Here is a 27,457-nt window from a genome sequence, read left to right as displayed (position 1 = left end):
TCAATTTAATCTATCAAAATTGATGTGTGATCGGACTGAAAAAAGTGCATTGTTAAATTGAAAGCATTGCCGAACTGACCCACAGCTGATCCGCAGCACTCTCTCTCACAAAAGCTAACCCATATAACGCCGTGTTTACGTGTGTTTCTGTCATCTCTGTGTCCCTTTAACAACAATTAAACACACACACAGACGTCATCCTGTCCGCACACATCACGCACGCTTGTCTGGATGGAATGTGACGCCAAAGCTCTCGCGGAGTAAAACACCGGCCATTTTTCTCCATGTATAGCAGGGCACTTTGTGCTTGGGTAGTGTAACGAGAGTGTTGCGATCTCTTCTTTAAGCACACAAGTTCTGGCAAGTTTATTTTTGTTATCCAAGCATCCAAACTTACAACAAACAGGACACAAATCATGTTTGTGTTTACCGCTGCAAAGTTGTTTCGCTGACATCCCTGTCCGGATAGATGCTTCTTGTCTAAACTGTCGCACAAATGGAAATGGTGCCTAGCCAGGAGAACCAGTTCGTACCCAAAGAGGTGAGGTTATATCGCGTACCCTGCTGCCCAGGTTGGAGACTCAGGCTCTGGGCGTTAGCTGTCACCCTTGTAGACCATGCTCATTAATAATGGCAAAAGTTTTGCACCACTTTGGGAGTTTGCGATCTTGGTGTATCATTCAGAGGCTATCTCTCAGCTGCTAACACTTGGACGGCCTATCATGACATTGCTAACGTTATAACGCTAGCTAACATCGGTTAGCGGCTAGTTTCACTGCATCTCAGACAAAGTGAGTTAATTACGGTCAGTTAAAGCTTTAACACAATTATCATTAAGTTATCTAGCCTTCGGATGTGGCTTTTTGAACATCGAAAACTCTTAAGCTTTTAAAATGTTGCGGTTGACATTATGGTATTCCCCAAAACAAAGCCAGTTGTCAACAGTAGTTAGCTAGCCACAAGTAACATTAGCTAACGTTAGCTTTTTAAGTCTGGTTAATGGCAACAACTCAAGCTAATCTAACGTTAGATGTTTTTGAAGTTGCTAAACCAAATGCAAAAAGCTACATCGATGAACCTGGCTGACAGCGTTGAAGCAACGTTTAGCTACCCCTAATGCTAGCTTTGTAATGATGCATAACGTTACTTTGATTCCTTCTTGTCCGTGTTTGCAAATTGTTTTGAATATAATTTGTGGCTTTACTGTGAACGTTAGCTTGTCACATTTGCAAGCTAACGCTAATGTTAGCGGATTTGACTAGCTAACGTTATTTTTATTTCGTGTAATGCCACGTTAGCGTCAATATTGGTTAGAATAAAAATGTTCGCCCTTTCTATTTTGAACTCCTTTGTCACAATGTTACTTCTGCTAGTTTATCCTGCCATGTTTGCCTTGGTGGTAAGCTGCCGACGTACAATATGATCCTTGCGTAACATGAAACAATCTATTACTCTACGATGGTACTAGGTTGTCGAAGTAGAAAATGAATCGGCTAACGTTGCATCTTCTGTAAACACCATTAAATTAATGGTAATTTGTATGCTGACATGTTGGCTCAGTTTAAGAGTGGATTTTAACAAAAAGGTCCTAGAGGGTACTATTGGCATGACAGTCATATTCAAGTGTTATTTTATATTTACGTATATTTATAGGGTAACTTGAAGTCCCAGTGTTTAATTATGGGTGTTTTGTTTTATAGCACTTTGGCTGCATTTACGTCAGCTGCAGAGTCATACGTCAAGCATAGGACGTCACTCGTTGACATTTAGGGCTGGTGGGAAAATTGGATTCTCTGATGCAGCACTGCCCACTCTTGAATTTTCAATATGTTTCATAGTAATAGTGTAGCCTTTAGCTACTAATTGATCTAATCTAATAAAACTGCAGGACAAGCCTTTATTTTAAAGATGGATGGCTCAAGCTTGTAAGGAGGAAATAGGTTTGTTTACTTAAAACTTTGGCACCAAATTAGGAATTTTAAGCCCTTCAGACTTTAAGCAAAGTTAGAAAACTCTCGTCTATTTGTTTGAAATAGACGTGAAGGCCGTTGTTGCAACTTTAGCAGCAATTTTCCTGCTGTTAAAGGTGCTGTAGGTAGGATTGCGAAGATCCAGAACTTAGCCAAAAAATGTGAACATCAACAACTTCTCAGTCCCTCCACCCTTTCTGCTAAAGCCCAAAACTGTCTCCTAAGCCCCTCCCCCACAAGGGCGAATGAATGCTTGTGCATGAGCAGTGATTGACATGCAGTTAGACAAATATCTTTCCAACAAGTTAATTAAATCAGCTGGCCGTCAATATGCGTCAGACTATTCTTTAGCTCTGTAGACATGCTGGTAGGACAGGAACATGAAACCTAGTGAAATATCACTTCCAATACTTTAGTTCTGTTGCTGAAATTGATGGTGAGGTTACAAATTATTGACTAATGTTGTGGAAAAAGACATGAGCTCAAGTGTGGGTAATTTAAGTTGCAGTTTGGTGTTGAAAGTTGATGGCAGCGGTGGTGTGGGATACCAGATGACAATCAGAGCTCCGTGTTGATTCCATGAAACACGCCCAGTTAATAATCCCAGTCATATAATCACACTCGCACAAACAACCCTGTAACATTTAAGGTGGGTGGCAAGTGAATGGCTTTGTATTTTTGATGGAATTAAAATGGCGTTAAAGTAATATTGGCATATCCTGCTCTGTCATAACAAGAACACAATTTAAATTATTTTGGATATTAAGATGCATCTTGACTTGTCAAATTGCCTTTTGTTATACATAAAAGGCATTCATAAAAGGCTTTTTTATTTTTTTATTTTGTTGCCACCACTGGAGTTCCCCGATGTTTTAGTTTAAATGTTTTGGGGCATTGTTTCACATACTTTATGTACTTTGTCAAGACATTGTTCTTAAAGGAGAAGCTAAATAAAACCTCCTTAGTAGTTTTTACAGTTGCCATCACCAAAACCATTTTTTGGATACTGTAGTTCATCCAAATTGATGGCTGGTTACTTTCACCATTGGTGGAATGTAAGTAAGTACATTTACTCAAGTACTGTACTTAAGTACAAATGTTGAGGTACTTGAGTCTTTTCTTTTCATCCCACTTTTTACTTCTACTCTGCTACATTTCAGAGAGAATATTGTACTTTTTACTCCACTACATTAATCTGACAGCTTTGGTTACTGGTTACTTTACAAATTAATATTGTAACATGTAGTTTATCAAACATGATGCTTTGGTATAAATTAAACTACCAAACAATATACAGGCCTAGTACAGCTAGAATGATTAGCCGATTAAACACTTAGTTGATTGACAGAACTGTTTTGATCGTTTCCAGTTTCTAAAATGTGAGAAGTTTTCTGCATCGAGTACTTTTTTATTTTTAATACTTTTAAGTACATTTTCCTGATGATACTTACACATGTTTACTTAAGTAACATTTTCAATGCCAGACTTTTTCTGGTAACAGAGTATTTCTAATGTGTGGGATTAGTACTTTTATTTAAGTAAAGGATCTGAATACCTCCTCCACCACTGCTTGCCACAGTGTCGGGTTAATGCCGCGTTCTATTTACCTCGGAACTCGGTTTTAACGAGGTCAAAGTCGGAAACACGCCCCCTGACCTCGGATTTACGAGCTCGGAACTCGGACAACCTCGCAGTAGCCCGAGTTCAAAATCCAACATGGCTGCCCCCTGTATCAACAGTTGTGAAAAGCCGCAGTAACATAAAGTTATAAGCACTTCTGTCTTATTTGTGTCACTAAATCAGTCGTTCACACAGGCATGTCCAACTTCTATTTGTGGACATGTTACGCTGTTTGCATGCACAAAAAACGGCGTAATGCGTTGTTATCAACTGGTATTGCTAACAATAGCTAACCGGGCTAGAGCTAATAAAAACAATGAAAATCCGACTTTTAAATAGAACGCATTCAACTCGGGTATGACGTCATTCCCAGTTCCGGCTTCTGAGTTCCGAGGTAAATAGAACGCAGCATTAGTTGAAAATTGTGCCACCAACAATTAATTGTATTTTAATTAGAATATTGGCTTTAGGTAATTTCACTACCTGCATCTCTGTTCTTTTATGCTTTTGTGTGCGTACCATGTGCAGTTATAGTAGGTTACATTTAGTTAAATTAAGATTTCATGGAAACTGTCATTATTTTTGTGCCATTTAGAATCCGTTGCAGCTGTAAAGAAATACTGTCTGTGCTTTGTAGTACATGTGGTTTTATGTCTGCACCTTGTGATTAAATGCATGGTAAAAATAACCTTTAATCTCATAATACACTTGTGTGTTGTCAGCTGCAGCTACTTTATAGGACCTGTCACATTTTGCCAAGATCGCAAACCTCAAAGAGAGGTTGCAGAAACAGGAATAACTTGAATATATATTCCTGTAATTATGAACCTTTCACCAGGTAAGAGGTTGCTTTTTCCAGCCAAACAGTGATAGGTGTAGGCCGACAAGTCAGCCTAATTTAGCCTAAATGTGTTTTTTAAGGGTAGTTAGACAGGCATGTTTTACAACTTATTTCCTTGTTGTGTTTGTTTTTATGTTGTTCTTTACCCCAACTATCTCCATATATCATTAGGGTGTGTTTTGGAGTTGCAGACAGAATATTTTTGATGAGATGAAGAGGATTTCTCAGGTAGCCTTGCCTTGTGTGTGGTGTGGGAGAGAGAAAAAGCATGGCGTTAAATAAAGTACTGTAGATGCATGTAGCAGCACCGTGATAACATTTATCAGGAGTCAGCCTCACAAACAGCTTTATCAAACAGAAGAGACATGCAATGTAATAATCACCACTTCAATGACATACTGGAAGTTGTGTCCTGTAAAACAAATTTAAAAAAAACTAATCATATAATTTGAAATTAAAATGCCCATATCAACATACCAATACAGTACTTGAGTTTTGGTTCTGATACCAAAGGGATATTTTTTTTGTTCCTTACTTCATTGAGCAATATAATGTTTATCTAAAATTAGGCCAAACTTCTCAAATACAACAGTGTTTAACATTGTTATTACAACAGTACAGTATTATTTAAATTAGGCGGTATCTGATCATAAAGAAAAGTACACAAGATTAGTGTGTGGGGCAGTTTTCAATAGCCTAGGTCAGTATTCAATGTAAATTAAAAAAATAAAAATCTAATCCCATCAATACCAAAATTAGGCTTTTTTGATACCTTATTTTTTAGGACTAAAGCATGTTTTTCTAAAAAAAAAAAAAAAAAAAAAACTTTTTGAAGAAAAGCTTGAATTCTCAAATGTTACATTTTTACCCCCATTTGTGTTACATTTTTTTAGGTTTTGCTGCTGTCTTTCTCCATCCAGCCTGCAGCAGCAGGATGTGTTACAAGGAAGTGGCAGCTTGATGATAAGTAACGGTGCTGCAAAGGGTCAAAATAGTAGTCTGTTAGGCACAACGCAAAGCCGAGTGAAGTGTAAAATAAATTAATAAATGCCGGCATGCGATTAAAAAAAAATAAATCGCATCGCGTCGGCCCTTAATCGCATCGCGATTAACACGTTAACGCTGACAGCCCTAATAAAAACTAAACTAAAACTAAGCATTTTCAAAAAATAAACCAAAAGTCAAAACGAAATTAAAAAAAAAACTAATGAAAATGCAAAACTATAATAACCTTGGTCTCTATATCCAGCTATATCTTTTTCAGAAATCTATCAGTACTGAGGCATGACATGAGGTGGTATTTATCTTTTGTGTACTGGCGTGTTTCTGATATTTGTTGCACAGCCTTCCTAACCGTTTATTCTAACGCTTAGCCTTTCACCAGCACATGGTCCATACAACACAAAATACAGAATGAAAATGTAGCCATTATGTCCTGTTATTGTTTTCCCTGTTCTTGATTTGCAGATCCAAAATGCAGCTGAGGAGCCCCGAGTGCTGTGTATCATTCAGGATATCACCAGTGCAAAGACGGTCAATGAGAGGCTGACCCTCAACCTGCCTGCTTCAACCACCCTCTCCAAACTATATGAAGATGTTGCCCACAAAGCTGGATATGTAAAAGCCACTTTTGACCTTGCTTGGGGAAATACGCCCGACATGGTTAGGAAATTCATGAATCACTTTTGTTTCTGCCAACATGTGATAATGGTTTTCCACATACATCTTCGAATCTCTGTGTAGTTATGGTTCTCGAATGGGTTGTAGGCTGAAGTTTAGTGATTACCCTGTCAAATCAAAAGGTTGGGTCTCGGTAAAAAGACCCAACGGTAAAAATTGCATTTCAGGGTTTTAAAATGTGGCGGAGCAGGCATGCAAAAGGCTGTTTATTAGCTTGATTGTGTGTTGAAAATTTGAAGTTTGCAATCAGTAGATGCCCCTCTCGTATTACTGCCGAACAGTGCACTAAAATATGTTTCTGAAAACATTTTAGGTGAGAAGCAAGCAGTAAAGTAACATAATCTTGGTTTATATTTGATAAATAAGTCTAGTTTTAATCTCTCTTGATCCGGTTCTGTACTCTGTGTCCGTATACGCAAGGATAGTCTGTAGTTCAAGCAACAAACGAGCCAGAACGCATGCGTCATCCGTCGGCGTTTTGCCCGAGATGAGCACGGAGCTCCAGGCAATAGAAAGATGGGGGGACGTTTACTATAGTTATTTTACACATACTATCCACACTGTTATGATACAAAGCTGGTTGAAAATCGGCAAAGTATCAGTAAAGAGATGGTTAAAGCTGCACTAGTAAACACCGTACACTACGTGGCCAGCACCAAATGGCAGACGGACAAAGTCTTGTTAGGATTCATAGCCCCTGCCACTTCTTCATTAAGAGGGCTGTGTCACCATATCATGGCCTCAGTGAGAGATTGTTTGAAAGCCAGACAGCGCCAACAGTTTTTCATTCATGCTATCAGTGTTCAAAAATGGATTTTGCCATACCATTGTTCTCTGCTACAAAGAAAATAAAGTGGGTAAGAATGATGTTGCTAAGAGAGAACACTCTTATATGAATGAATGAATGCATTCTTAATGTGCTCCCTCAGTGTTGTCTATATTTGTGTACATACCACTTCCTTTTCTTAAATGAGCACAAGCTAATCCTGCTGCTGACCCAGGCCAAAGCCCAGTGCTGTGTCTGTTGTTATCTCACTGATTATGTCAGTGGATTAAGCCACTGTATGTTTCCACTGCAGCACTTTGCTTGCTTGTCCTCAGCACGCCTGGGAGAAAGACAGGAAGTCTTTTGCTACATAGCATTGCTCACATGTTGGCTTCAAGCTACTTTCGTTGTACGCGTCAATATAGAGAATTTGCTGAAAATGATATCGGGGAGGGACTCTTAAGTCTTCTTGTGAGCTCATCCAATTTGTATGTGGCTGTCTACATATTCCAGGGATTTTTGTTTTATCTCTGCCTCCCTTAGGTGCCACTGGACCACAGCAGTGAGATGTCCCTCTCAGATTCTGGGTTTGAGCCTGGTGGGAAGAGGAATTTCCTCCAGCTTACGGACAAAGATGGAGAGCAGCCCCAGATTGCATCGGTGAGTGGTACAAGGTTATCAAAATTTGTTCCTAATAAAATATTTTTTTTACTGTTAGGTCTAGTACAGTGAGATTGGTTTTGGAAAATAAAGTTGTAAAAGTGTTATTAAAAGGTTGCTTGTTGTGTTGTGTTTATGTCTTGCAGGATGAGTCGGGAACAGCAGACAGCAGTGGGTTGGATGACAGTTCCCAGGAGCGGATAATTGGGCCCTTGCCGAGAGACGGTGCTGCAGGCTGCAGTGGTGACTACAGCAGTCCATCTTACTCCTACTCGTCCATCCTCAACAAATCTGATACGGGTGAGGTTTTGTCACCTGTTTGTCACCTTATATACAACTCCAGGTATCCTCTTACTTCTTGTCTCTTGTTCTCTCCCCCCCCCCAATGTAGGTTATGTGGGCTTGGTCAATCAAGCTATGACCTGCTATTTGAACAGTCTTCTACAAACGCTGTTCATGACCCCGGAGTTCAGAAATGCGCTCTACAAGTAAGGAAACTCGCAGAAGTCCTTCTGAAGTTTTACTTGCAAAGTACAACTTTTAAAATTCTTTTATAACTTCTGTCCAACTTCAGCTGGGAGTTTGAGGAGACTGAAGAGGATCCAGTCACCAGTATACCCTACCAGCTGCAAAGGCTCTTTGTTCTGCTGCAGACTAGTAAGAAACGGGCGATCGAGACCACTGATGTGACGCGGAGCTTTGGCTGGGACAGCAGCGAAGGTGAACATTTGTACTCTCCTGTGGCTAGACTCACATGGCATGTCTGCGTTTTTTCTGTGAAAGGAGAGACCATGTGCCTCTGTATCTGTACACTCAATTACACCTTTTGTGCGTTTGTTTTTTAGCTTGGCAGCAGCATGACGTCCAGGAGCTGTGCAGGGTCATGTTTGATGCCCTGGAGCAAAAGTGGAAGCAGACAGAGCAGGTAGAAGAAAGCAAGAAGTTTTCCTAGACTTATGACAACAACACCCCCCCCTTCCAATGGAAACAAAAGAGCAACTGTGGGGAAAGTGAAAGGGGCCAGTAAGCCCCAGGGTTAGCTGCTTTTATTTATTTTTTTTCTCAGGAGTGAATTATAAACTGCAAACACTTAATCCAATGTGCGTATTTACAACCATGTGGTCTGTACACATGAGCTCCTGGTTAGCACAGAATAAATGCATGTGATTGAGCCCCATGAAAAAATAACAAACCACTATAATGGATACATTACAGTACAGTTAACTGTTGAATAAATAACACCACTCTTTTTTTCCAACTCCAGATGACATATGAAGATTTAGCATTCCTTCAAGCCCCAATCTAGAGTTTGGATATTCATACATTTTTAGCCTTGTTGGTGTAGGGTCGGTCCAGAGTCTGTGAAAACCGTTGTTCTGTTGAGCTGCAGATAAGTGGACTGTGAATTTCAGTAAGTAAAGTGGGCATAATAGGCAGATTGTCTGTTTGGAAAGTTACAAAAATGGTTGGACACAGTCAATATGTGAGGTGATTCAAAAAGCACTTCTTTTGTAGAATACTGAGGACTCATCAAGCCAATTCAATACTAACTTAAATGTCAACATGCTAAGTGCAGCTGTTAGCTGTATTTGGAACATTTGGGGGCAGACAGAATACAAGGCCAATACTTAGACCAATGGAAGTTGGGCTACAATAAGGCTGACATCATAGAGCTGAGCCTGATGAACTGAGTCTGAGATGTCCTAAAACGCTCACTGTACAGTAATCCCTTTTTGAATTTGTTAACGTGTCATTTTCTTCCTTTTGACAAAACTAGGGATGCACTGATTGCAAATTTCTCAGCCGATACTGATACCAATGTGTGGAATTTTCATTTGGCCGATGTTTATACCGATGCCAATGTTTTGTGTAAACATTTATAAAAACATATTGAACCATCTTCATCACCCTAACTATGAATGAGCAGAAATTCCCTACCATTAGCAAGTGTACTTGAAGGCACCTGCTTTGTTGTTTGTTTCCATAACTCACTCACTGTGAAGGCCAAATGTTGCTACACAGGTGACTTCAGGGAAGCAGGATTTTCTGTTGTTCCTCCGTCATCTCCGACTCCGGCAGTGGCCATGTCTTAAGCTGCATGCTACCAGCCAGTAAACTACGCTGTCCGCGGGGATTTCACCTTCTCGAATGCTGTGGTTAACATGGGCTGAGTCCATGATTTGTTCTGTCGGTCTGTGCTCTCTTGGCCTCCACGTCATCTCTCCGTTTGTTATTAGCTTTCCGGTAATCGTTGTACACTTGAAATGTCACAGGACCGTTCTTTTTTTCCGCAGCTGGGTAGGCTACTGTATGAGTCAGGCCAGTTAAAACAACGCAGCGCAAAATAGATAAACATGGGCTACTGCCATCAGTGCATGTCACCTTATTTTCCGATGGGCCAATGACAGTAAATGGGGCGGACATCGGAATCCTGATGCATCGGTGCATTCCTAGACAAAATGTTACTATTCTTAGATTCTCACCACTAGTGGGGCAATACATTCAAAGTTGTTAATGCATTTATTGTATCTATTTTTAAATCCATCCAACAGTTTTGGATGGCAGGTGGTGTCACACAGGAATAATTGCACAATGGTTCCTCCTTTTAGGGAGCAAATATAGCAGGGAGAGAACATTTTGTAGCTCAAACAGATGCTGTATTGTTACAAGTGAAAAATGGCTGAGAAGGCCTGACTGTCATGCCTCATATCCTCAGGCTGACCTGATCAACCAGCTGTACCAGGGGAAGCTGAAGGATTATGTCCGTTGTCTGGAGTGTGGCTATGAGAGCTGGAGGATTGATACTTACTTGGACATCCCTCTTGTAATCAGACCCTTCGGAGCCAGCCAGGCCTACGGCAGTGTGGTGTGTTTTCTCTCCACATTTCATTCATAAACATTTAACACATTGGCAGCAAAGATTTAAGATAACAATAAACAATCAGTCACAACTACATCAACACTGCCTTTTAATTTGGTACTGGCAGCTTATTGTAATACAGTTTATTGTTTTAGTATTTTGGCCTCCATCTAAATGGGCCTGAAACAATGTTTTCTACCGCAGGAAGAGGCTTTGCAGGCATTCATCCAACCAGAAACTCTTGACGGGCCCAACCAGTACTTCTGTGAACGCTGCAAGAAGAAATGTGACGCCCGGAAGGTGAGCACACTGAAAACGTGACATTTGTACAGTCAGTGTTGCTTATTTGATGTGACAGTGCTCTGCTATTGACCCGCCTGATTCCTCTCTACACAGGGTCTGAGATTGCTGCACTTACCCTACCTGCTGACACTACAGCTGAAGCGGTTTGATTTTGACTACACCACTATGCATCGCATCAAGCTCAACGACCGCATGACTTTCCCTGATGAGCTCGACATGAGTCCATTTATCGATGTGGAAGATGAGGTGAGAGCAGAAATGGCATTACCTGTTTCCACCACTATTTCTGATTTTACGTTAGATTTTCAGAAGTCTTCAGAGTAGTGAATGTTTTGTGGCTTAATTCAAATATGTTTTTTTTCCTCAATCTCCTGTTAACCATCAATAACACAACATAAGCTGTGGTTATGTTTTTATGCTTTTGCGACAGCCGTGGCCGGAGGCATTATGTTTTTGGGTTGTCCGTCCGTCCTGTCCCATTATCGTGAACGCGATACCACAGGACCCCCCTGGAGGGAATCTTGTCACATTCGGCACAAACGTCCACTTGGACTCGAGGATGTACTGAATAGATTTTGGAGGTCAAAGGTCAAGGTCAATGGGACCTCACAAAACATGTTTTTGGCCATAACTCAAGATTTCCTACGCTAATTATGACAACATTTTCACAGAAATGTCTAACAGAACAAAATGATGAAGTGATGGCATTTTATATCCAAAAGGTCAAAGGTCAACTTCCCTGTGACATTTCCAGATATCTTAAAAAGCAAAACATTTTCAGTCGTAATCTTGTGTAATCCATTGGGTGTCGACATTCTCAAATGTTGAATCCACTGCAGTGTTCTGTCCAGGAATGTATCACATGCTGGTTACCTCCCGCTGGGGAAATATTTATACCCTCTCAATACCAATACATCTAGTAGTGGGTGAACATGTGATACCCCTGGATAATTCTTTTTGTGCGTGCATATTCTAGTGCTTCTGTGTTCATTAGTATGACACAACACTAGGGCAAGATAAATGTACAAACACCTTTTAGGCCATAACGACAGCACTGGATTCGTAACAGGTGTCTACTGTTTTTAATTTAATCAAGTAAAAAGAATACACCTGGAGCTAGAGTATGTGACACATTTTAACCCCTCTCGATTATTGTTTTTGAAATGACCGCCTCTCTAGAAGTCACCTCAGACAGAGAGCTGCACTGACAGTGGAGCAGAGAATGAAGGCAGTTGCCACAGCGACCAGATGAGCAACGACTTTTCCACCGATGATTGTGTGGATGAGGGCATCTGCTTGGACAGCACCGGCAGCACAGAGAGGGTGTTGAAGCCAAAGGTAATCCTCTTGACCGCTCGCTAAATACAGTAGATATTTATGTATTGTTGTTAATATCCTTGGTTTTTGAAGAGTGTGTGAAAGTGTATATAACTAGATATGTCCCGATCAAGTTTTTGGGCCCCGATCCAAGCCCTTTTAATATTGGGTAACTGCAGACACAGATTCTGATTTTAAGTACTTATATTTACCTAAAGGTTGATTTAAATATGTATCTGACGCGTTGAAATAACAGGCATAGCCTTCTAAATTTGGCTCACCTTATTCTTTTAAATCTTCTTGACCCAAATACTAAACATCCTGATTAAAAACTAGAAAGTTGATAAGCTTAAGTTATTGATATGATATAGTTGAAAGTTTAATTTGGAGAATGAGACCCCTCAAACTGATGTGACATGATAAGGCTAGAGAGATGTATCACTCTGTTGGATTTGTTGGGACCACAGAAACACTCATTCCACTCGAGTTGTTACAGAGTTGTTTCAGAGTGATGCTTCTTTTTTGTTTGTTTTTTTACTTTCCTTTATTGAGAGTGTTGCTTCTTTCACCTCCTGAAAATCTTTGGCTGACTACAGACCTAGGTTGCAGAGAGCACATAAGCCTGACTACAGCCAGGTTTTATTTTGGCCTTCCATCAAGTTACTCACAGAATAACGTTATTTAGTGACAGGTAAAATACCATACAGCCGGCAACGTTTGTCATTTTAGCCAGTGAAAGCGGTGGTCTACAACAGCTAAAAATGAAAAAGCTGTTACCTGCTACCAGGACATTCCTACATATGACCTATACAAATAAAAAACCCTGATAGATGGAGATGCTTTCATACTGGACATAAGGGGTCATTAAATGTTTGAGTATGAAAATGTTGTGAATCGCTGAGGCAATGACTTCCACAGGCACCAGGTCTCAACACAATTGAACAGATTGTGGATCACCGTTTTATACACCACCATTATCAAAACTCCAAATGATTTATTTCAATTTCCTCAGTAGAGTTTCAGAGAGCAGTGAAGCTCTACTAAAGGCCCTTCATGCCTCTCTGTGTTGATGTTTCCTTTACATCGTCTCCCATCTGTAGTTGCTGTGGCAATGTTGTAGTGATGGGGGAGACTCCTGGAAATGTTTTTGAGCAACTCTCTGCTGGCAGACAAAGCTGAAAAGTTTAGTTTATTTGTTTCACAGAACATAAAAAATAAATTACATTAAAGAAATACAAAAATACATGTGAGTGTGTGGTAGAAACCTGTAGCGGCTTATATAAAAACCACAACCAAAGTACATACACAAATGTAGACGTACAAACTAAAAAATACATTTTAAAGGAGAATTCCAGCCAATTTTTACGTTAATCTTGATCGCTATAGCTATGCGAGTACTTTCGATAGAAAAAACCCGACCTGGATCGGTTCTAGCAAACTGGAGTAGCTGCAGCTACGTGTACAAGCTTCCACTGAACTAAAACGGCAGTTGTCGGGGCAAGTTTTGGAGTGCCTTTGTGCCTCCTAACAGACACAAAATGCAATTTATATGCTCAGTGGAAGCTTGTACACGTAGTTGCAGCTACTCCAGTTTGCTAGGATCCAGGTCGGGGTTTTTTCTATGGAAAGTACTCGCATAGCTATAGCGATCAAGATTAACGTAAAAATTGGCCGGAATTCTCCTTTTAAGTGTTAGTGTGCAAAACACTCATAAAGATGTAATAAAAATAAAAAACATAATAATGCATAATAAACAGAAATAATTGCCAAGTCATGTCATGCATTACTTCCCTCTCCTTGTTACATGAAATGTCTGTCTTTCATTCATAATGTGCACTGCACTTTCCAGATGATGACCCAGCCAGCACTTTGCAGGTCATGGTGTTTTTGTTTCATAAAATTGAATTATGAGCTGTATCTCCTGCTGTGCATGCTTTCTTCATTTGTACAGTCAGTGTTGCTTATTTGATGTGACTGTAGCTCTGCAAATAAAGCATATCTTCAGCTTATATCTTGCTATTGCAACTGTGGTATCATTAGTAGATGTCCCTGTTGTCAGCATCAGTTAATCCTGCATGTTGAGCATCAACAAACCAAAGCTTGGCTGTTGCTTTTATGTGAACAATAAGATTTCCTCTGTCTATTCTCAGAGTTTACTGACCTTTGAGCTGTTCTCCGTCATGGTCCATTCTGGGAGCGCTGCAGGTGGCCACTACTACGCCTGCATCAAATCCTACAGTGATGGCCAGTGGTACAGTTTTAATGATCAGCACGTTAGCAAGGTCAGCCTCAGCCCTTAGTAACCTGTTTTGTCCTTTTACAGCACTTCAAATGTCGGTCAGAAAGACTCACCAGACTATATCAGTGTTGGTCATCAGTGTGTACTAAACTAAGCAAACAATGCCATGGTCGTGTCCGTTGAATGATTCAGTACGTTTCTGTGCATTTCCGTTGGGCAGATCACCCAAGATGATATCAGGAAGACACATGGCGGGTCCTCAGGAAGCAGAGGCTATTATTCCGGTGCCTTTGCAAGGTGAGTTGTCTATCATATCAAAGTCAAGAGGGTCCATGTTCATTCTTTGTTCATTTTCTTTCATGTTTCTTTTGAAGCATGAAGCAGCTTCTCTTAGGGCTGACAGAACTATATTATTCATTTATATATTTATATATATATATATATATATATTCATTCCACTACATGTATTAATATGACATCTTTTTTCTCCCAACAGCTCTACAAATGCATATATGCTTATTTATAGATTGAAAGATCCCTCAAGGAATGCAAGTAAGAAATTAATTAAATTCAATCTGCTGTAGGTAATGCCAAAATTACTTTTGCCTTTATGGTAGTGTAAGAAACTTGTTAGAGGCATTGTGATCATGTGATCAATTGGATAATTCAGTGCTATTATGTTAATTTAAGTGACTATTGTTCCAGTCCTGGCACTTTATGAGCCAATAGCTTGAGATCTTGTCCTGTAATGTGCCCCACACCAGTAGAAACAACACCACTACATCCCTTCAGTGTGGCAGGCTTATGCAGATGTTAATCCTAATGTTTCTATTACTAGGGTTGCCTTGACTGTGCTGGTCTTAGAATTAGTATGCAGTTTTAATGTGTACCCTGTCTGTTCCGTCTGCAGAGTATTTAGCTGCAGAAGACTTCCCAGAGCACATAAAGAGTTTGGTTCAGAAGGAGAAAGAGTCTGAAGAGCAGGAAAAGCGACAGAGGGAGATTGAGCGCAACACCTGCAAGGTACATGGTCCTTTTGGATCTGTTCACGATTTATTGTTTTGCTTCTGATTGAGGACCAGTTGACGCATTGACTCTCTTTTAAAGCAAGTTTAACTATTATTGCTCTCTCCCTTTTTACCTACAGATCAAGCTTTTCTGCATGCATCCTGTAAAGATGATGATGGAGAGCAAGCTGGAAGTACACAAGGACAAAACTCTCAGAGAAGCAACAGAAATGGCCTACAAGGTTTGTTGGTTTATTGATTTTCCAACAACCTAGTTAATCAGTACATTTCTTCCGCTGACCTTTGATTGTTAAATGTAAGAGTAAACAGTATTATTTGCATTATTGTGTAGTATCACTGTGTGTTCTGTACCTCAGCTGATGGAGCTGGAGGGATTGGTGTCTCTGGACTGCTGCCGCCTGGTAAAGTATGATGAGTTCCACGAGTACCTGGAGCGCTCTTACGAAGGGGAGGAGGACACACCGATGGGCCTGCTGCTGGGAGGAGTCAAGTCCTCATATATGTTTGACCTGCTGCTTGAGACCCGCAAACCAGAGCAAGCGTTCCAGCCTTACAAACCTGGAGGTCAGAAGCCTGCTTCTGTTGAGTCATACTCATCTTGTTTTACAAGGGTTGTCCCTAATTGTGTCCAGTTACTATAAAAAAAAAAGTATGATTAAAGCCCATGAAGCAGAGTCATGACTATGTAGTCTCCACTTAATGCAGACCAACGCTGATAGTTGTGAGCAAATGGACTGTACACACCAATGATGGATGTAGATGGTCAAATACCAATCAAATTAATATAATTGTGTTGGCTGGGTGTGTTTCTGACTTTCTACAGAGGTAATGGTGAAGGTCCATGTTGTGGATCTGAAGAGTGAGACCATCGCCTCTCCAATCAGTGTTCGGGCGTACTTGAACCAGACGATCACTGAATTCAAACAGCTTATTGCACAGGTTTCCTACTCTGCTCGGTTTCTTGCATCTCCTCTTCCTTTCTATACTTTTAAACACCGAAAATGGTGTAAAATAAGTTGTATGCGTTAGCCGTAAGAATGTGATCAGTCTGTCAGACCTTAGTCTTATCTTATGTATGTGTCTCTTCCCAGGCTACAGGGCTATCTGCAGAAACCATGCGTGTGGTCCTGGAGCGCTGCTATAATGACCTGCGGCTCCTGTATGTTCCAAACAAGACCCTGAAAGCTGAGGGGTTCTTCAGGAGTAACAAGGTCCCTACTTTTTCTTTTAATTCTCACTTTTGTGCCTCCGTATTTCCATTGTGTTATGCCGTTTTTCTATCAGAAAATCTACTTGAACACTTGTTCACACTTGTGTTTCATTTTGTTTTTTATCAGGTTTTTGTAGAGAGCTCAGAGTCGACAGATCATCAGGTTGCTTTTACTGACTCAGTCTTGTGGAAACTGTTGGATCGTCACGGCAATACGATCCGGCTCTTAGTGTTACTGCCTGAGCAGTCTCCTGGTACCTTGGCCAACAGAACTCTTTGCCAAAACGTAGGAGGTGACTGTGATGTGCCCCTTGAGGGTTCAAAAGGTAACAGGAAATCTGTAGAGGCAATCCTCGAGGAGAGCCCAGAAAAGTTAAAGAATCTGTCGCAGCAGCAGCAGCAGCAGCAAGGCTCCAGCCCCAGTGACAGCCAGAAAAGCTCTGAAACCAGCGACTTTGAACATATTGAAAGCCCAACCCAAGAGGCTGACTCAAACTCTTCACTCTGTGTGGCTGCAGACAACAGAGAGTTAGAGAACCGGATCAGGGCCACAGCGGGGGGCAGCAGCAGCGCCTCCTCTGACCCTGAGAACCACTTTGCCTGTGAGGAGCGCTCAGACTCTGAAGTGAACAATGACCGCAGCACCAGCTCAGTGGACAGCGACATCCTGAGCTCCAGCCACAGCAGTGACACACTCTGCAATGCAGACAGCGGGCCCATACAGCTGGCCAATGGCTTGGACTCGCACAGCATCACAAGTAGCCGTCGCTCCAAAGCCCATGAGGGCAAAAAAGAGACCTGGGACACTGCTGAAGAAGACTCTGGAACAGACAGCGAGTACGACGACAATGGGAAGAGCAAGGCAGAGGCTCAGTACCTGTACTTCAGAGCAGAGCCTTGTTCTCAGGATGACTCCTCGTCAGAGGCACAAAAATGTACGAACCTTCTATTTATGATGTAAATTACATATCAAGAGGCAATGACTACAATGACTTTCTTGCAGAACTTGATTGAACTAGCATTGACAATATTGTGCAAATTAAACATGTTCATCTGTGTTTTATTAAGGTCAAAATGTGACCAAATGTTTAATTGTTGTTTCTTGTGATCTGCTTCAGGTTTAGTGGTTCACGTGGACAAGAGAATAACATTAGCAGCATTTAAACAGAACGTGGAGCCCTACGTGGGTGTCACCTCCACCCAGTTCAAGGTGTTTCGTGTGTACGCCAACAACCAGGAGTTTGAGAGTGTACGGCTCAACGAAACGCTCTCATCTTTCTCTGATGATAACAAGGTCAGGATCAGATTTAGAATTGATTCGTCAGATTTCTTTGTAGTTTCTGTTAGAGTGGGACAGTACTTGACTTGTACATTTTATGAATTCCCATAGATAACTATTCGACTAGGAAGAGCACTGAAAAAGGGTGAATACAGAGTGAAAGTGTATCAACTACTAGTGAATGAACCAGAGGTATGACCTATGCTTTTCTGTCACTATGCTCAAGAAGATTGTAGTCGATATGACCTGACTAATTTGCTGAATACAAATGATGACAATTTGTGCATGTGTGTACATTTCCCAGCCCTGCAAGTTCCTCGTGGACACGGTGTTTGCCAAGGGCATGACTGTCAGACAGTCTAAAGAGGAGCTTCTCCCTCAGTTGAAAGAACAGTGTGAGCTTGACCTTAGCATTGACAGGTAAGACTTTTTGTTAGTATACATTTATAAAAAAAAAAAAATGAAAAAGTGTAGGTGTTTACGTGTGTGTGTGTGTGTTTAGCGTTCGTCTCAGGAAAAAGACGTGGAAGAACCCAGGAACGGTGTTTCTGGACTACCATGTCTATGAAGAAGACATCAGCATCTCCTCTAACTGGGAAGTTTTCCTGGAAGTTCTCAATGGTAACACTCAATCTGCGGTTTCTTTCAAACATGTTACATTGGGTTAAAGTATAATAAAAGTTTTTTTTCTTTGGGACTTCCAAATTACTACTAAAGCTGTAAATGACTAAATGGACAGCTTAAAGCGTAAACTTATTTTTTTTAGCTACAGGGAATAAAATCCCAGAAAGCCTCTTTTTCACTTTGGCATAAATAAAAGTAAGTTCCAAGGTGCTTTGTCTGAATGTTGTTAATAGAGTTGGCCGGTGGAGGCAGGGGCTCATAGTAGGCTACTCGCTACGTTAACGTAGTAAAACGAGATCTCCACGTTTTACAAGCACTTACTATCAAAGTAAAGTGGCGTTACCAGAACTACAGCTAATAATCACTGAAGTGACTGTAAGGGAGAATGTCCTGTGCGCTTGTTGTGGGGTTTTGAGCCCTCAGTGTTGTCTTTCAGGTGATATTTGAGTTTGGTTGTGTGTATCTGTCCGCAGCAAATATTTTTTTGTGCACAATTATTATGGCGTTATATTTCAGACTATCACCATTTACATCAAGGAAGCTTGAAAAGGTGCTTAAAAGTCCTTGAATATCATTTAGACAGAAGTTTCTTTCTTTCTTTCTTGTCCACTGGGGAATTGTAATGTCTGTCTGTTTTTGGAAACCCATGACGTGAAGCTACAAATATCAGCAGATAAACTAGTACAGAGAAGCATGTTCTTTCTGTAGGTGAAGTTCCAGGCGAAATAATATCCTGGATCTATGGTCTGTTATGATCTGTTTCTCAGAACCGGAGAAGATGAAGTCCATGTCGCAGCTAGCTGTCCTGACCCGGAGATGGAGACCCGCTGCAATGAAGCTGGGGCCCTTCCAGGAAGTTATTCTGGAGAGCAGCAGTGTAGAAGAACTCAAGGAGAAGGTATGTCTGTGTCCTGCTGGATGCTTTTCACGGTTTGTCACATAATTTAAACTGATAAAAGGTTCAGTTTGTTCAACCATAAAAACAATTACAGTGCTCTCATCCTAGTCAACTAACATTGGTAAGAAAAATGCCGGAAATAAATAACACCATCGATAAAAACTACATATAACTATATTCCATAATAAAAACGTTTGATGCAGTGTCTCAGTTCAGTTTCACTGCTGAAACTGTTCACATTGAGATAATCATGCACAATCCTTGTCACTGTAAGCAAAATCATTACTTGGTAATGTAGGAGATGAGGTGACGCTCCAACTTTGTAAAAATACGCTCTGCGCTCCATCCAAAATTCTCCCGGCTCACACTCCACTACATCTCAGAGGCAAATATTGTACTTTTTACTCCACTACAGTGTGGTATGCTGGCTGCTCAGCAGCTGACAAAAAAGCACTGCAGAGGGTTATCAACACCGCACTGAAAATCATCAGCTGCCTCACTCCCCTCGTAATTTAGTTGTATTCATTGTAATATAATGAAAATAAAGGCTTGTTATCTTATCGCTTACATTGATCTGACAGCTTTAGTTACTAACCTAGTTACTTTGCAGATTCAGGTTAACAATACAAACTATAATCAATAAATAAATTATGATATTATATCAATAAGGCTTTAATTGTTCCCCAGGGGCAAATTCAAAAGCCACACAGCAGTATGTAAAGTAATGTATCAAATGTACAGTATATAAATAAATGAAAAGCCTACATGACTAGTTCTGTCTTGTCACCTTTTTCACTACAGTTTGCAGATCTGTAGCTTGATCATCAACTGATCTAAGTAACAGCCGTTGGCCTTTTGTGACTAATTTCTTTCCTCGGTTTGCAGCTTAGTGAAATGAGCGATGTTCCTCTCGAAAACCTGGAGTTTGCAAAGGTATGGGAAATGCAGTACCTCACACAGGACACTTATTTTCATCTTCAAATCTATTCCATCTCTGACTGAGAATCCACCTGTCTGTTCTGTGCAGGGTAGAGGAACATTTCCTTGTGATATATCCGTGTTGGAGATCCATCAGGATTTGGACTGGAACCCTAAGGTGTCAACTCTGAACGTATGGCCTCTGTACATCTGTGACGACGGCGCTGTGGTCTTCTACAGGTAAAACCATTCCAGTCCACAATCAAGTACTGATGAATGTTTCTCTTCCAGTGCTCAGACACAGAACTATGGTCAAGCAGTAATTTGTCACGAATATATCCTGGTATTTATTCATTTGAGTTTAATGTGTTGGGATTAGGCATGTGACGATATATTTTTTTAAGTAACGTGGTGGTGTAAATTATCTCAGTGTACACAATTATTACAATTGCATCAGAATACGGTTACATTAGCAGCATAACTGCTTTTTCTATCTTCCCCCATAATTAATGCTCCACATACCACTCTGTTGAGCCCATCATTAATTCTTAAAAGATGAAGATGAAGTCCACAGTAGTACATTTGATTTCAAACATTTGTGACTTGAGATCAACATTTCTGTCATCTTTGTGCAGGGACAGCACAGAGGAGCCTATGGAGCTGTCGGAGGAGGAGCGTAATGAGCTGATGAAGAAGGAGAGCAGCCGTCTGCTCAAGACTGGCCACCGTGTCAGCTACTCGCCACGCAAGGAGAAGGCCCTCAAGATCTACCTGGACGGAGGCCCTGCCAAGGACCCGGTGCAGGACTGAAGCACTGAGCACCGCTCCTCATATCTGGATCATCTGGCTGCTGCAGCAGAGCCACCGGGCTACGGGACTCTTGTCTGAGTGTCGGGCCTGATAGTTACTTGAACATCAAGCAGCGTTGTGAGGCTGATGTGCCCTCACCTTCCACTCTGAGCCCCAGGACTGGCTCAGAAACCCTATTGTGCACTATAGTGTATTGTACTGTAAAGTTTAAAGGGAAGTACAAAAGCTATTGAATACAGAAAAAGAATCAAATACTGTATAGACAAATCAATTGAACGTAAAAGCTCCAGAGACGGATGCAGAGGTGTAAGGACTGTGAAACTGGGCTGGAGAGCAGCCATCCTGTCTATTTAAGTCTCCTCACATCCTTTCACTCTCCTCCCTGTCATTGCGTGTTTCTCCTACTGTTTCAGGAATAGTGTTGATTCCGATTCATCTGTGACTGTCTTGTGAGTCCATATACACACCCTGAGCACTGCTCTATTACAGAAATCATTCTTATCTTACATTGCTCACCTTCCTTTTAAATACTTTAAAACCAACAGCACACACAACCAAGAACTACTTATTTAGCCTGACCTCACTCTCTCAGTGACTTTGACAACTTCATTTTCAAGATTTGATGAATCAAAAAAAGCAACAACTAAGAATTTGTAAACTGTTACATCACTTCAACTAGATTAAATGATACATAGACTATTGGTCCTTCGATACAAAGTACAATGAAACAAAACAAAAAAAAAAGTAGTTAAGAATCTTCTTGTTTTGTTTTTGTTTGACTTAAAAAGAAATGTTGCACCATGTGAACTGGGTGTACATCTCTAGTGTCATCCGTGTGTGTGGTGTTGTACTGAGGGGAGGGAGCTCTCTCTGGGGTTTTGGTGGAGAGTGTGAAGTTGTTTTTGGCGCTTCTACCTGCTGCTGCAAGCTAGACTGAGGGTATAGAAAGCCCGCTGGACTTCTCAGTCTGCCCGGGCAACTGGTCTGAGGACTGAAGCTCAGCATCCCGGCCCCTCTGGGCTCCTGATGCTCCCACCAGCTATTCACTGTAGAAATGCCAATATCTTTTGTTTTTTTGTGTTTATTTCTTTGAGATTTAAATCCTGTGTGAAAATAGTTTAAGATGATTTTAGAAATTAATTAAAAATGCTTTTTTTTTTTTTCATAACTGCAGTTTTCTGTCTTTAAATTAAAATGGCTTAATTTAACTCATACATCCTACTCACCTTTTTTAAGAAAAAGGGGCTTTGGTGTTAAAAAAAACTTTTATTTTTAGGGCAAGAGTTGTACAAGCTGCATGTCAGGTTTTAAGTGCTAAAGAACAGTGCAGAGGTTATATTTGACAGTTTTAGCTGCATGTAAGTTAACATCCAGCACAAGTTGCTAGTACAAAAGTTATCTACATACAGTACATCAGGTATTGCTTGCATTCATATCATACCTTCCTGCCTGGATGTTGACATGATAACTCACATTGCTGTACATGGAAGACACAGAGCACATACAAGCATGAGGTGTTGGGGACTAATGGCATGTTTGGTACCACAGAGGTATGCAGGTGTAAAAACTCGTTGACAAATGAAAACTTCACTTCAAATCATCAAAAAGCATCAGATGATTATCGCTCCAAGCAGAAATCTAGTGACAAGACTAGTGATATTTAATTAGGTATACAAAAATAAAGGTTCGTTATATTATTTATAGATCCTGATATTTGTTAAATTTTCATACATGGTCCAAGTTTTATAATGATGTACATGTATAAACTATAGAAGAATTCAAGTTTAATTAGTTTAGTCAAATAAGCTACTGTTTTGGTCGTACATCTAATATTTTCTGATACGTTGTTGACAAGCTGCTGGACATGAGATACTGCTTAAAAGACAAAAATGGACAATTGAAATAAGTGACAGAATTAAGTACATGTATGAAAGAAAAAGCACATTACATAATAAATATATATACCATACATAAAAACAATATAGAATAAATCACAACATGGCATATTGGACAGTGTTTCATCTTGTGGTGCATGTGATAACATGTCATCTCGGTGCCATAAACATGTTGAGGCCTAGATCTTGGCAAAAACATTACAGTACTTAGAGCAGAGCAGATATTGCTAGGATCAAGCAACAAGGTTTGCCAAAACATTTTCTCAGGAATAACGAGGAAAAGTGAAGAGGAAAAAGCTTTACAAACAACTTTAGGATATTAAAGCAGCTAGAATTAGATTTACTCTTAAACAAACTGAGATTTTATCAGACATGTATAAGGATGCAGATGAGCTTCCTAGATGACAATATGACCAACTGTTAATCTTTTACCAAAGTCTGCTGACATCTCATGGTAGTGTTTCCTGTAGATGAATATGTGTAATGTTGAGGGGAGTCTTGGAAGCCTAAACATCATTAATTATTGTCTGCTTCTGCGATACTGTTTTATTGATCATGCAGTACATTAAGCCTGATTGTATCTGGGTTATTTTTTCTACCTGGTGCATAGTAAATGCAGTGGGACTGCAAACTGGGTGGTGACTTTGTTCTATTTTAGTCTCACTTTATTAAGATGATGCAGTGCTGCTACTCAACCTAGCATCAGCTGATGATGTAGGTGATGCAGCAACAACAGTGAGGTGAGTAGTCAACAGATATTCACAAACAGAAAGTGCTATTGTTCTTTACGACGAAGCTCTGGAGTCAATAGAGACCCCTGTCTAGTTGTTTACAAGGCAATGTGAATCCAGTCACGCTGTGTCTAGATGATATAGTCTATCTCGGAGTATAGACTGTCTGTCTGGTCCTCTTCACTCGAGTCCTCTCCTTTAAGGCACATGGACCCTCGTCTGTCACAAAGCAGAGCCCCGCAGTGTGGGGGGGGCAAAAATTCAGTGAGTGACATGCATGTAAAGCTTTAATATTTAGTTTTTATTGTGCTGTTAAATTTACTGCACTCACCCCAGGTGCTGGCAGTGGAGATCTCCTGCACAGGGGCAGTGCTTCCTGGGTCCCTTGTCCTGACTGTCCCAGGACAACAGCTCCAACAGGTGGTTGGAGGCACCAAAACAGCGCTCACGCTCAATGGGCTTGGCCGAGCAGACAGGGAAGAGCAGGGCTGAACACACAAAGAAAACACACAGACACATTTTGCAAGAGAATGTAAAGAAACACTAAGCAGCATACTCTGAACTGTGTGTTGTACTCTACCTTTGTGGAGAAGACAGCAGAGGTCTGGGCTGCAGTCAGTCTGGTATTGACAAGTGCTGCCAGCCTCTCCTTTGGCTGCATTTAGACTGCACTGTCCCCATACACACAGCTGCTCACCACAGCACTCCTTATCCTTAGTGCAGGACTGAAAGAATAGGAAAAACATGCTTTTAATGTTTCTAACATTCAATTTTAAACATGTCAGCAAACAGCCAAACTTTTCAGTAGATATCTTTCATCTAATGCAAAAAAAAGAAGGTAACATACGGGTGTCTCAAAGGTCACAAAAATGAGATCACGGCAAGCACCTTCAGTTTAAAAAGGCTGAAACTCACCGGAGCATTAATGACATTAATTATTCTCTAAGCATTAAGTCTGCTGATGTTTTTTTTTGGTTAAATATAAATGAGATCACTAGGTCAACTGGTCTCTAATAGCAGTGAGTTCCTCCACACTCACTGTTTGCCGTTTGCAACAGTGTTCTGCTTATTTCCATGCAGAGTTTTCCAGTGCAGTGCCTTTGATGAGACACAGATCCTGTCCTCTGTGTATTTATTATCCGTGTACACTGTACCCTAGTGTGGCAGACTGCCAGTATATTAATCCCTTTGCTTTTTACTCTGCTATACAGGGACCAGCTCATCCAGTGAAGACACAATCAGTAATCAGCAATAACGGAGTCTTAAAAAAAACAATGGGTGACTCTCTAGAGCAGGGGTCTTCAACGTTTTTTAAGCCAAGGACCCTTTAACTGAAAAAGAGATGGAGCAGGGACCCCCTACTACAAATATTGTATAAAATGAAGTTGCATATTAACCTGGGCCTGCAATAACGTGTAGGGTGGCCTAAAGCTTTATACTTTTTTTGCATAGAATACTTAGGTATTAAAATAGCCTAATAATTGTTGGCATGATTTAATAAATCATGTTTTAATGTTACACATACATGTGGCACAGTGAATCCTTAGGATTAACTGTATCTGTGGATGGCCTTATTGACTACCTTACCTATAGGCCAGTAAGCAGTGGGGATTTATATTTGCTAAAAATATGTTGAATTAATGTTAAGACATTTAAATTCTTGAAAAAAAATTTTTTTTTAACTTTCAAAAATTAATAATTTGGAGGCCTCCTGCATTGACTCTGAGGACCCCCAGGGGCCCCAGACCCCCTGTTGAAGATCCTTGCTCTAGAGAGAAGACTGATTACTAATATTGTTTTTGTTTTAGACATTCTCTGAGAGAGAGAGAGAGCAGCGGGATAGAAGAGCTCCTATTTAACCTTGACACGTGCTGTTCTTTCATGTGAAGCTTAGTGCACACACTGCAATGCAGACGAAGTGATACCACAGCTGGTTGGAGAGTGTGTGTGTGTGTGTGTGTGTGACAGCGCATTATAGAGTAAACTGACCCAAATAGTGCAGGCGGTCACTTATATTAACATACCATATCGATTTCTTTGCAAGGCAGACACTTGGAGTTGCGCTTGTCATAAAGGCAATACCTGCCCTTCCCACAGTCCTCATCAGCAATGCATCCCTAAAGACAGAGAAAGGATTACATCTGACTCCATGGTTTGGTTGAAAAATTCAGTTTTGGGAAATAAGGATGGCATTGTTTATGTTCTAAAGAACATATGTGAGTTCCTAATGGCCTACTTACATATAGAAACAATGCATTTTTTTGTGAAATATGCCAAGCAAATGTTAATATATCAGTCTTAGAAACTCTGGATTAAATACACATTTGCGTCAAAGTATATTCTCCAAAGTGCAATTCCTGAAAGTGAATTCCAGTCACAAGCAGCAGAAGCACAAAGCACACGTCATCACTTATTTATCAACAGTTTTGTACAGTCTTTATTTCTTTGAACTTTAATTTTTACATAGTGCTTGCAAATAATGATTAGAGCTGAATAAAGACATGAAAGCACATCCTACGCACACTTCATTCATTCATATGCATTATGCCAAGTCAGCGGCTGTGATGCTGCTGCCAGACATTATGCAATCTTTTTCAGGCTGTTTCATGTTGAGAAATTTAAACTGAGCAGTCAGAGGTCATCTGAAAAGATTAAAAGGCAAATTCTTTCTGAGCTGCATCAAATACTGTAGGTAAACAGGATAAACTTACATAATCAATATTGTTCTCCAGGTCACTGGACTGGACGGCTGTGGTAATGTTGTTTGTCTCCTGTGTAAAGGTGGGACATTTGTTAAATTTAATTCACAAACACAAAAACAACACTATCTCACGTTTGTTTAATGTTTATAAGCTTACCTGTTCTGCTGAGGTGTGGACAGATTCGTTATCAATCACTTTATCAGAAGCAGTTTCATTGTGATGATGACTTGCAGGAAGGTTATTGGGGTGAGGGCTGACATTTACACTCTCGTTGTTCCTCTAGAAGAATTGGAGAGATTACTAGAGACAGATTTTAGGTAAAAAGATGCATTAATAAGTCACTCCCATATTCTAGCTCCTTCCATTGCTGTCTCTGCCTTTGAGCTTGTTATACTGTATTTCTTACCAGAGATAGAAGTGCTTTAATTTTAGTCCTTTTAAAATATCCTCATAACACCAGCCAATAACTTATACCAACGGCTGTGTTCTGAAGTGAGCTGTGAAATAATGCTATGTAATGAAAAAAAGCTGACTGAGAGGTGCGACTCTCTGCATACTTGGTGAAACGCATCCTCGGGCTTTTGCTGCGGATCCTCTGGCAGTTGCTCCACTTTCACAAACGTGCGGTCCAGCTCCGTTTGTCCCTGGGAGGAATTTTCCTCCAGGATGTGACTGATGCCTAAATCCACTATCTCAGGGAGGATGCCATTGCAGACTGCCGTGAGAGCCAAAACTAGCAGGGCGACTCGCATCATGCTGCTGCTGCTGCTGCTGCTGCTGCTGCTGCTGCTACACTCGACAAGGGTGTGGCAGTGATGCTGAGAAACACAAACAGCGACACCATCACAGCTGATAGGTCTCCGTCACTGAGGGGCAGTGTTGGGCAAGTTACTTCCAAAATGTAATACTTTAGCCTACTCTAGATTACTATAACGTATTACATGCAGGCAGAAAGCATAACGTTGCCATTAATTTTGTTAACGTGAAACTGCAATATTGAACTTCAAGTTCAATATTGTAGTTTCACCGTAACTTAAATTTACAGTAGGCTAGCATACCTTATCCGGGGGCGATATTACGAATCCCACTATGGCCACGCCAAGACC

General features: G+C 40.6%; 2 protein-coding genes across 4 annotated transcripts; one reads left to right on the top strand and one right to left on the bottom strand.

The window, feature by feature from the left end:
* Positions 1 to 213: 213 nt before the first annotated feature.
* On the top strand, positions 214 to 22,184 carry usp47 (ubiquitin specific peptidase 47). 3 transcript variants are annotated; one of them, XM_031324224.2, is made up of 29 exons: positions 214 to 541; positions 4,603 to 4,659; positions 5,899 to 6,093; positions 7,421 to 7,537; positions 7,684 to 7,837; positions 7,929 to 8,025; positions 8,112 to 8,257; positions 8,383 to 8,462; positions 10,254 to 10,403; positions 10,602 to 10,697; positions 10,794 to 10,946; positions 11,880 to 12,038; positions 14,168 to 14,299; positions 14,477 to 14,553; positions 14,753 to 14,808; positions 15,167 to 15,279; positions 15,404 to 15,505; positions 15,641 to 15,848; positions 16,108 to 16,223; positions 16,376 to 16,495; positions 16,622 to 17,429; positions 17,613 to 17,788; positions 17,885 to 17,965; positions 18,078 to 18,193; positions 18,276 to 18,394; positions 19,165 to 19,295; positions 20,181 to 20,228; positions 20,323 to 20,453; positions 20,849 to 22,184. In XM_031324224.2, exons 1-29 carry the CDS (start codon positions 497 to 499, stop codon positions 21,021 to 21,023), a joined length of 4,158 nt encoding a protein of 1,385 aa, XP_031180084.1. In that variant the 5' UTR covers positions 214 to 496; the 3' UTR covers positions 21,024 to 22,184. The 3 variants fall into 3 exon arrangements, with proteins under 3 accessions (XP_031180084.1, XP_031180085.1, XP_031180086.1); XM_031324225.2 differs by lacking the exon at positions 4,603 to 4,659 and having other exon boundaries at positions 215 to 541; XM_031324226.2 differs by lacking the exons at positions 214 to 541; positions 4,603 to 4,659; positions 5,899 to 6,093 and adding an exon at positions 7,166 to 7,348.
* dkk3a (dickkopf WNT signaling pathway inhibitor 3a) lies at positions 21,817 to 27,198 on the bottom strand. Its single transcript, XM_031324284.2, is given in 8 exon segments — positions 21,817 to 23,868; positions 23,981 to 24,137; positions 24,230 to 24,374; positions 25,674 to 25,766; positions 26,361 to 26,420; positions 26,508 to 26,630; positions 26,909 to 27,150; positions 27,153 to 27,198. Coding segments are annotated over 8 exon segments (951 nt in total). The 5' UTR covers positions 27,196 to 27,198; the 3' UTR covers positions 21,817 to 23,780.
* Positions 27,199 to 27,457: the final 259 nt, after the last annotated feature.

The sequence above is a fragment of the Sander lucioperca genome, chromosome 3 (assembly GCF_008315115.2).
Source record: "Sander lucioperca isolate FBNREF2018 chromosome 3, SLUC_FBN_1.2, whole genome shotgun sequence".
Classification (NCBI taxonomy): Eukaryota; Metazoa; Chordata; class Actinopteri; order Perciformes; family Percidae; genus Sander; species Sander lucioperca.
This window is presented reverse-complemented; position numbering and strand designations above follow the sequence as displayed.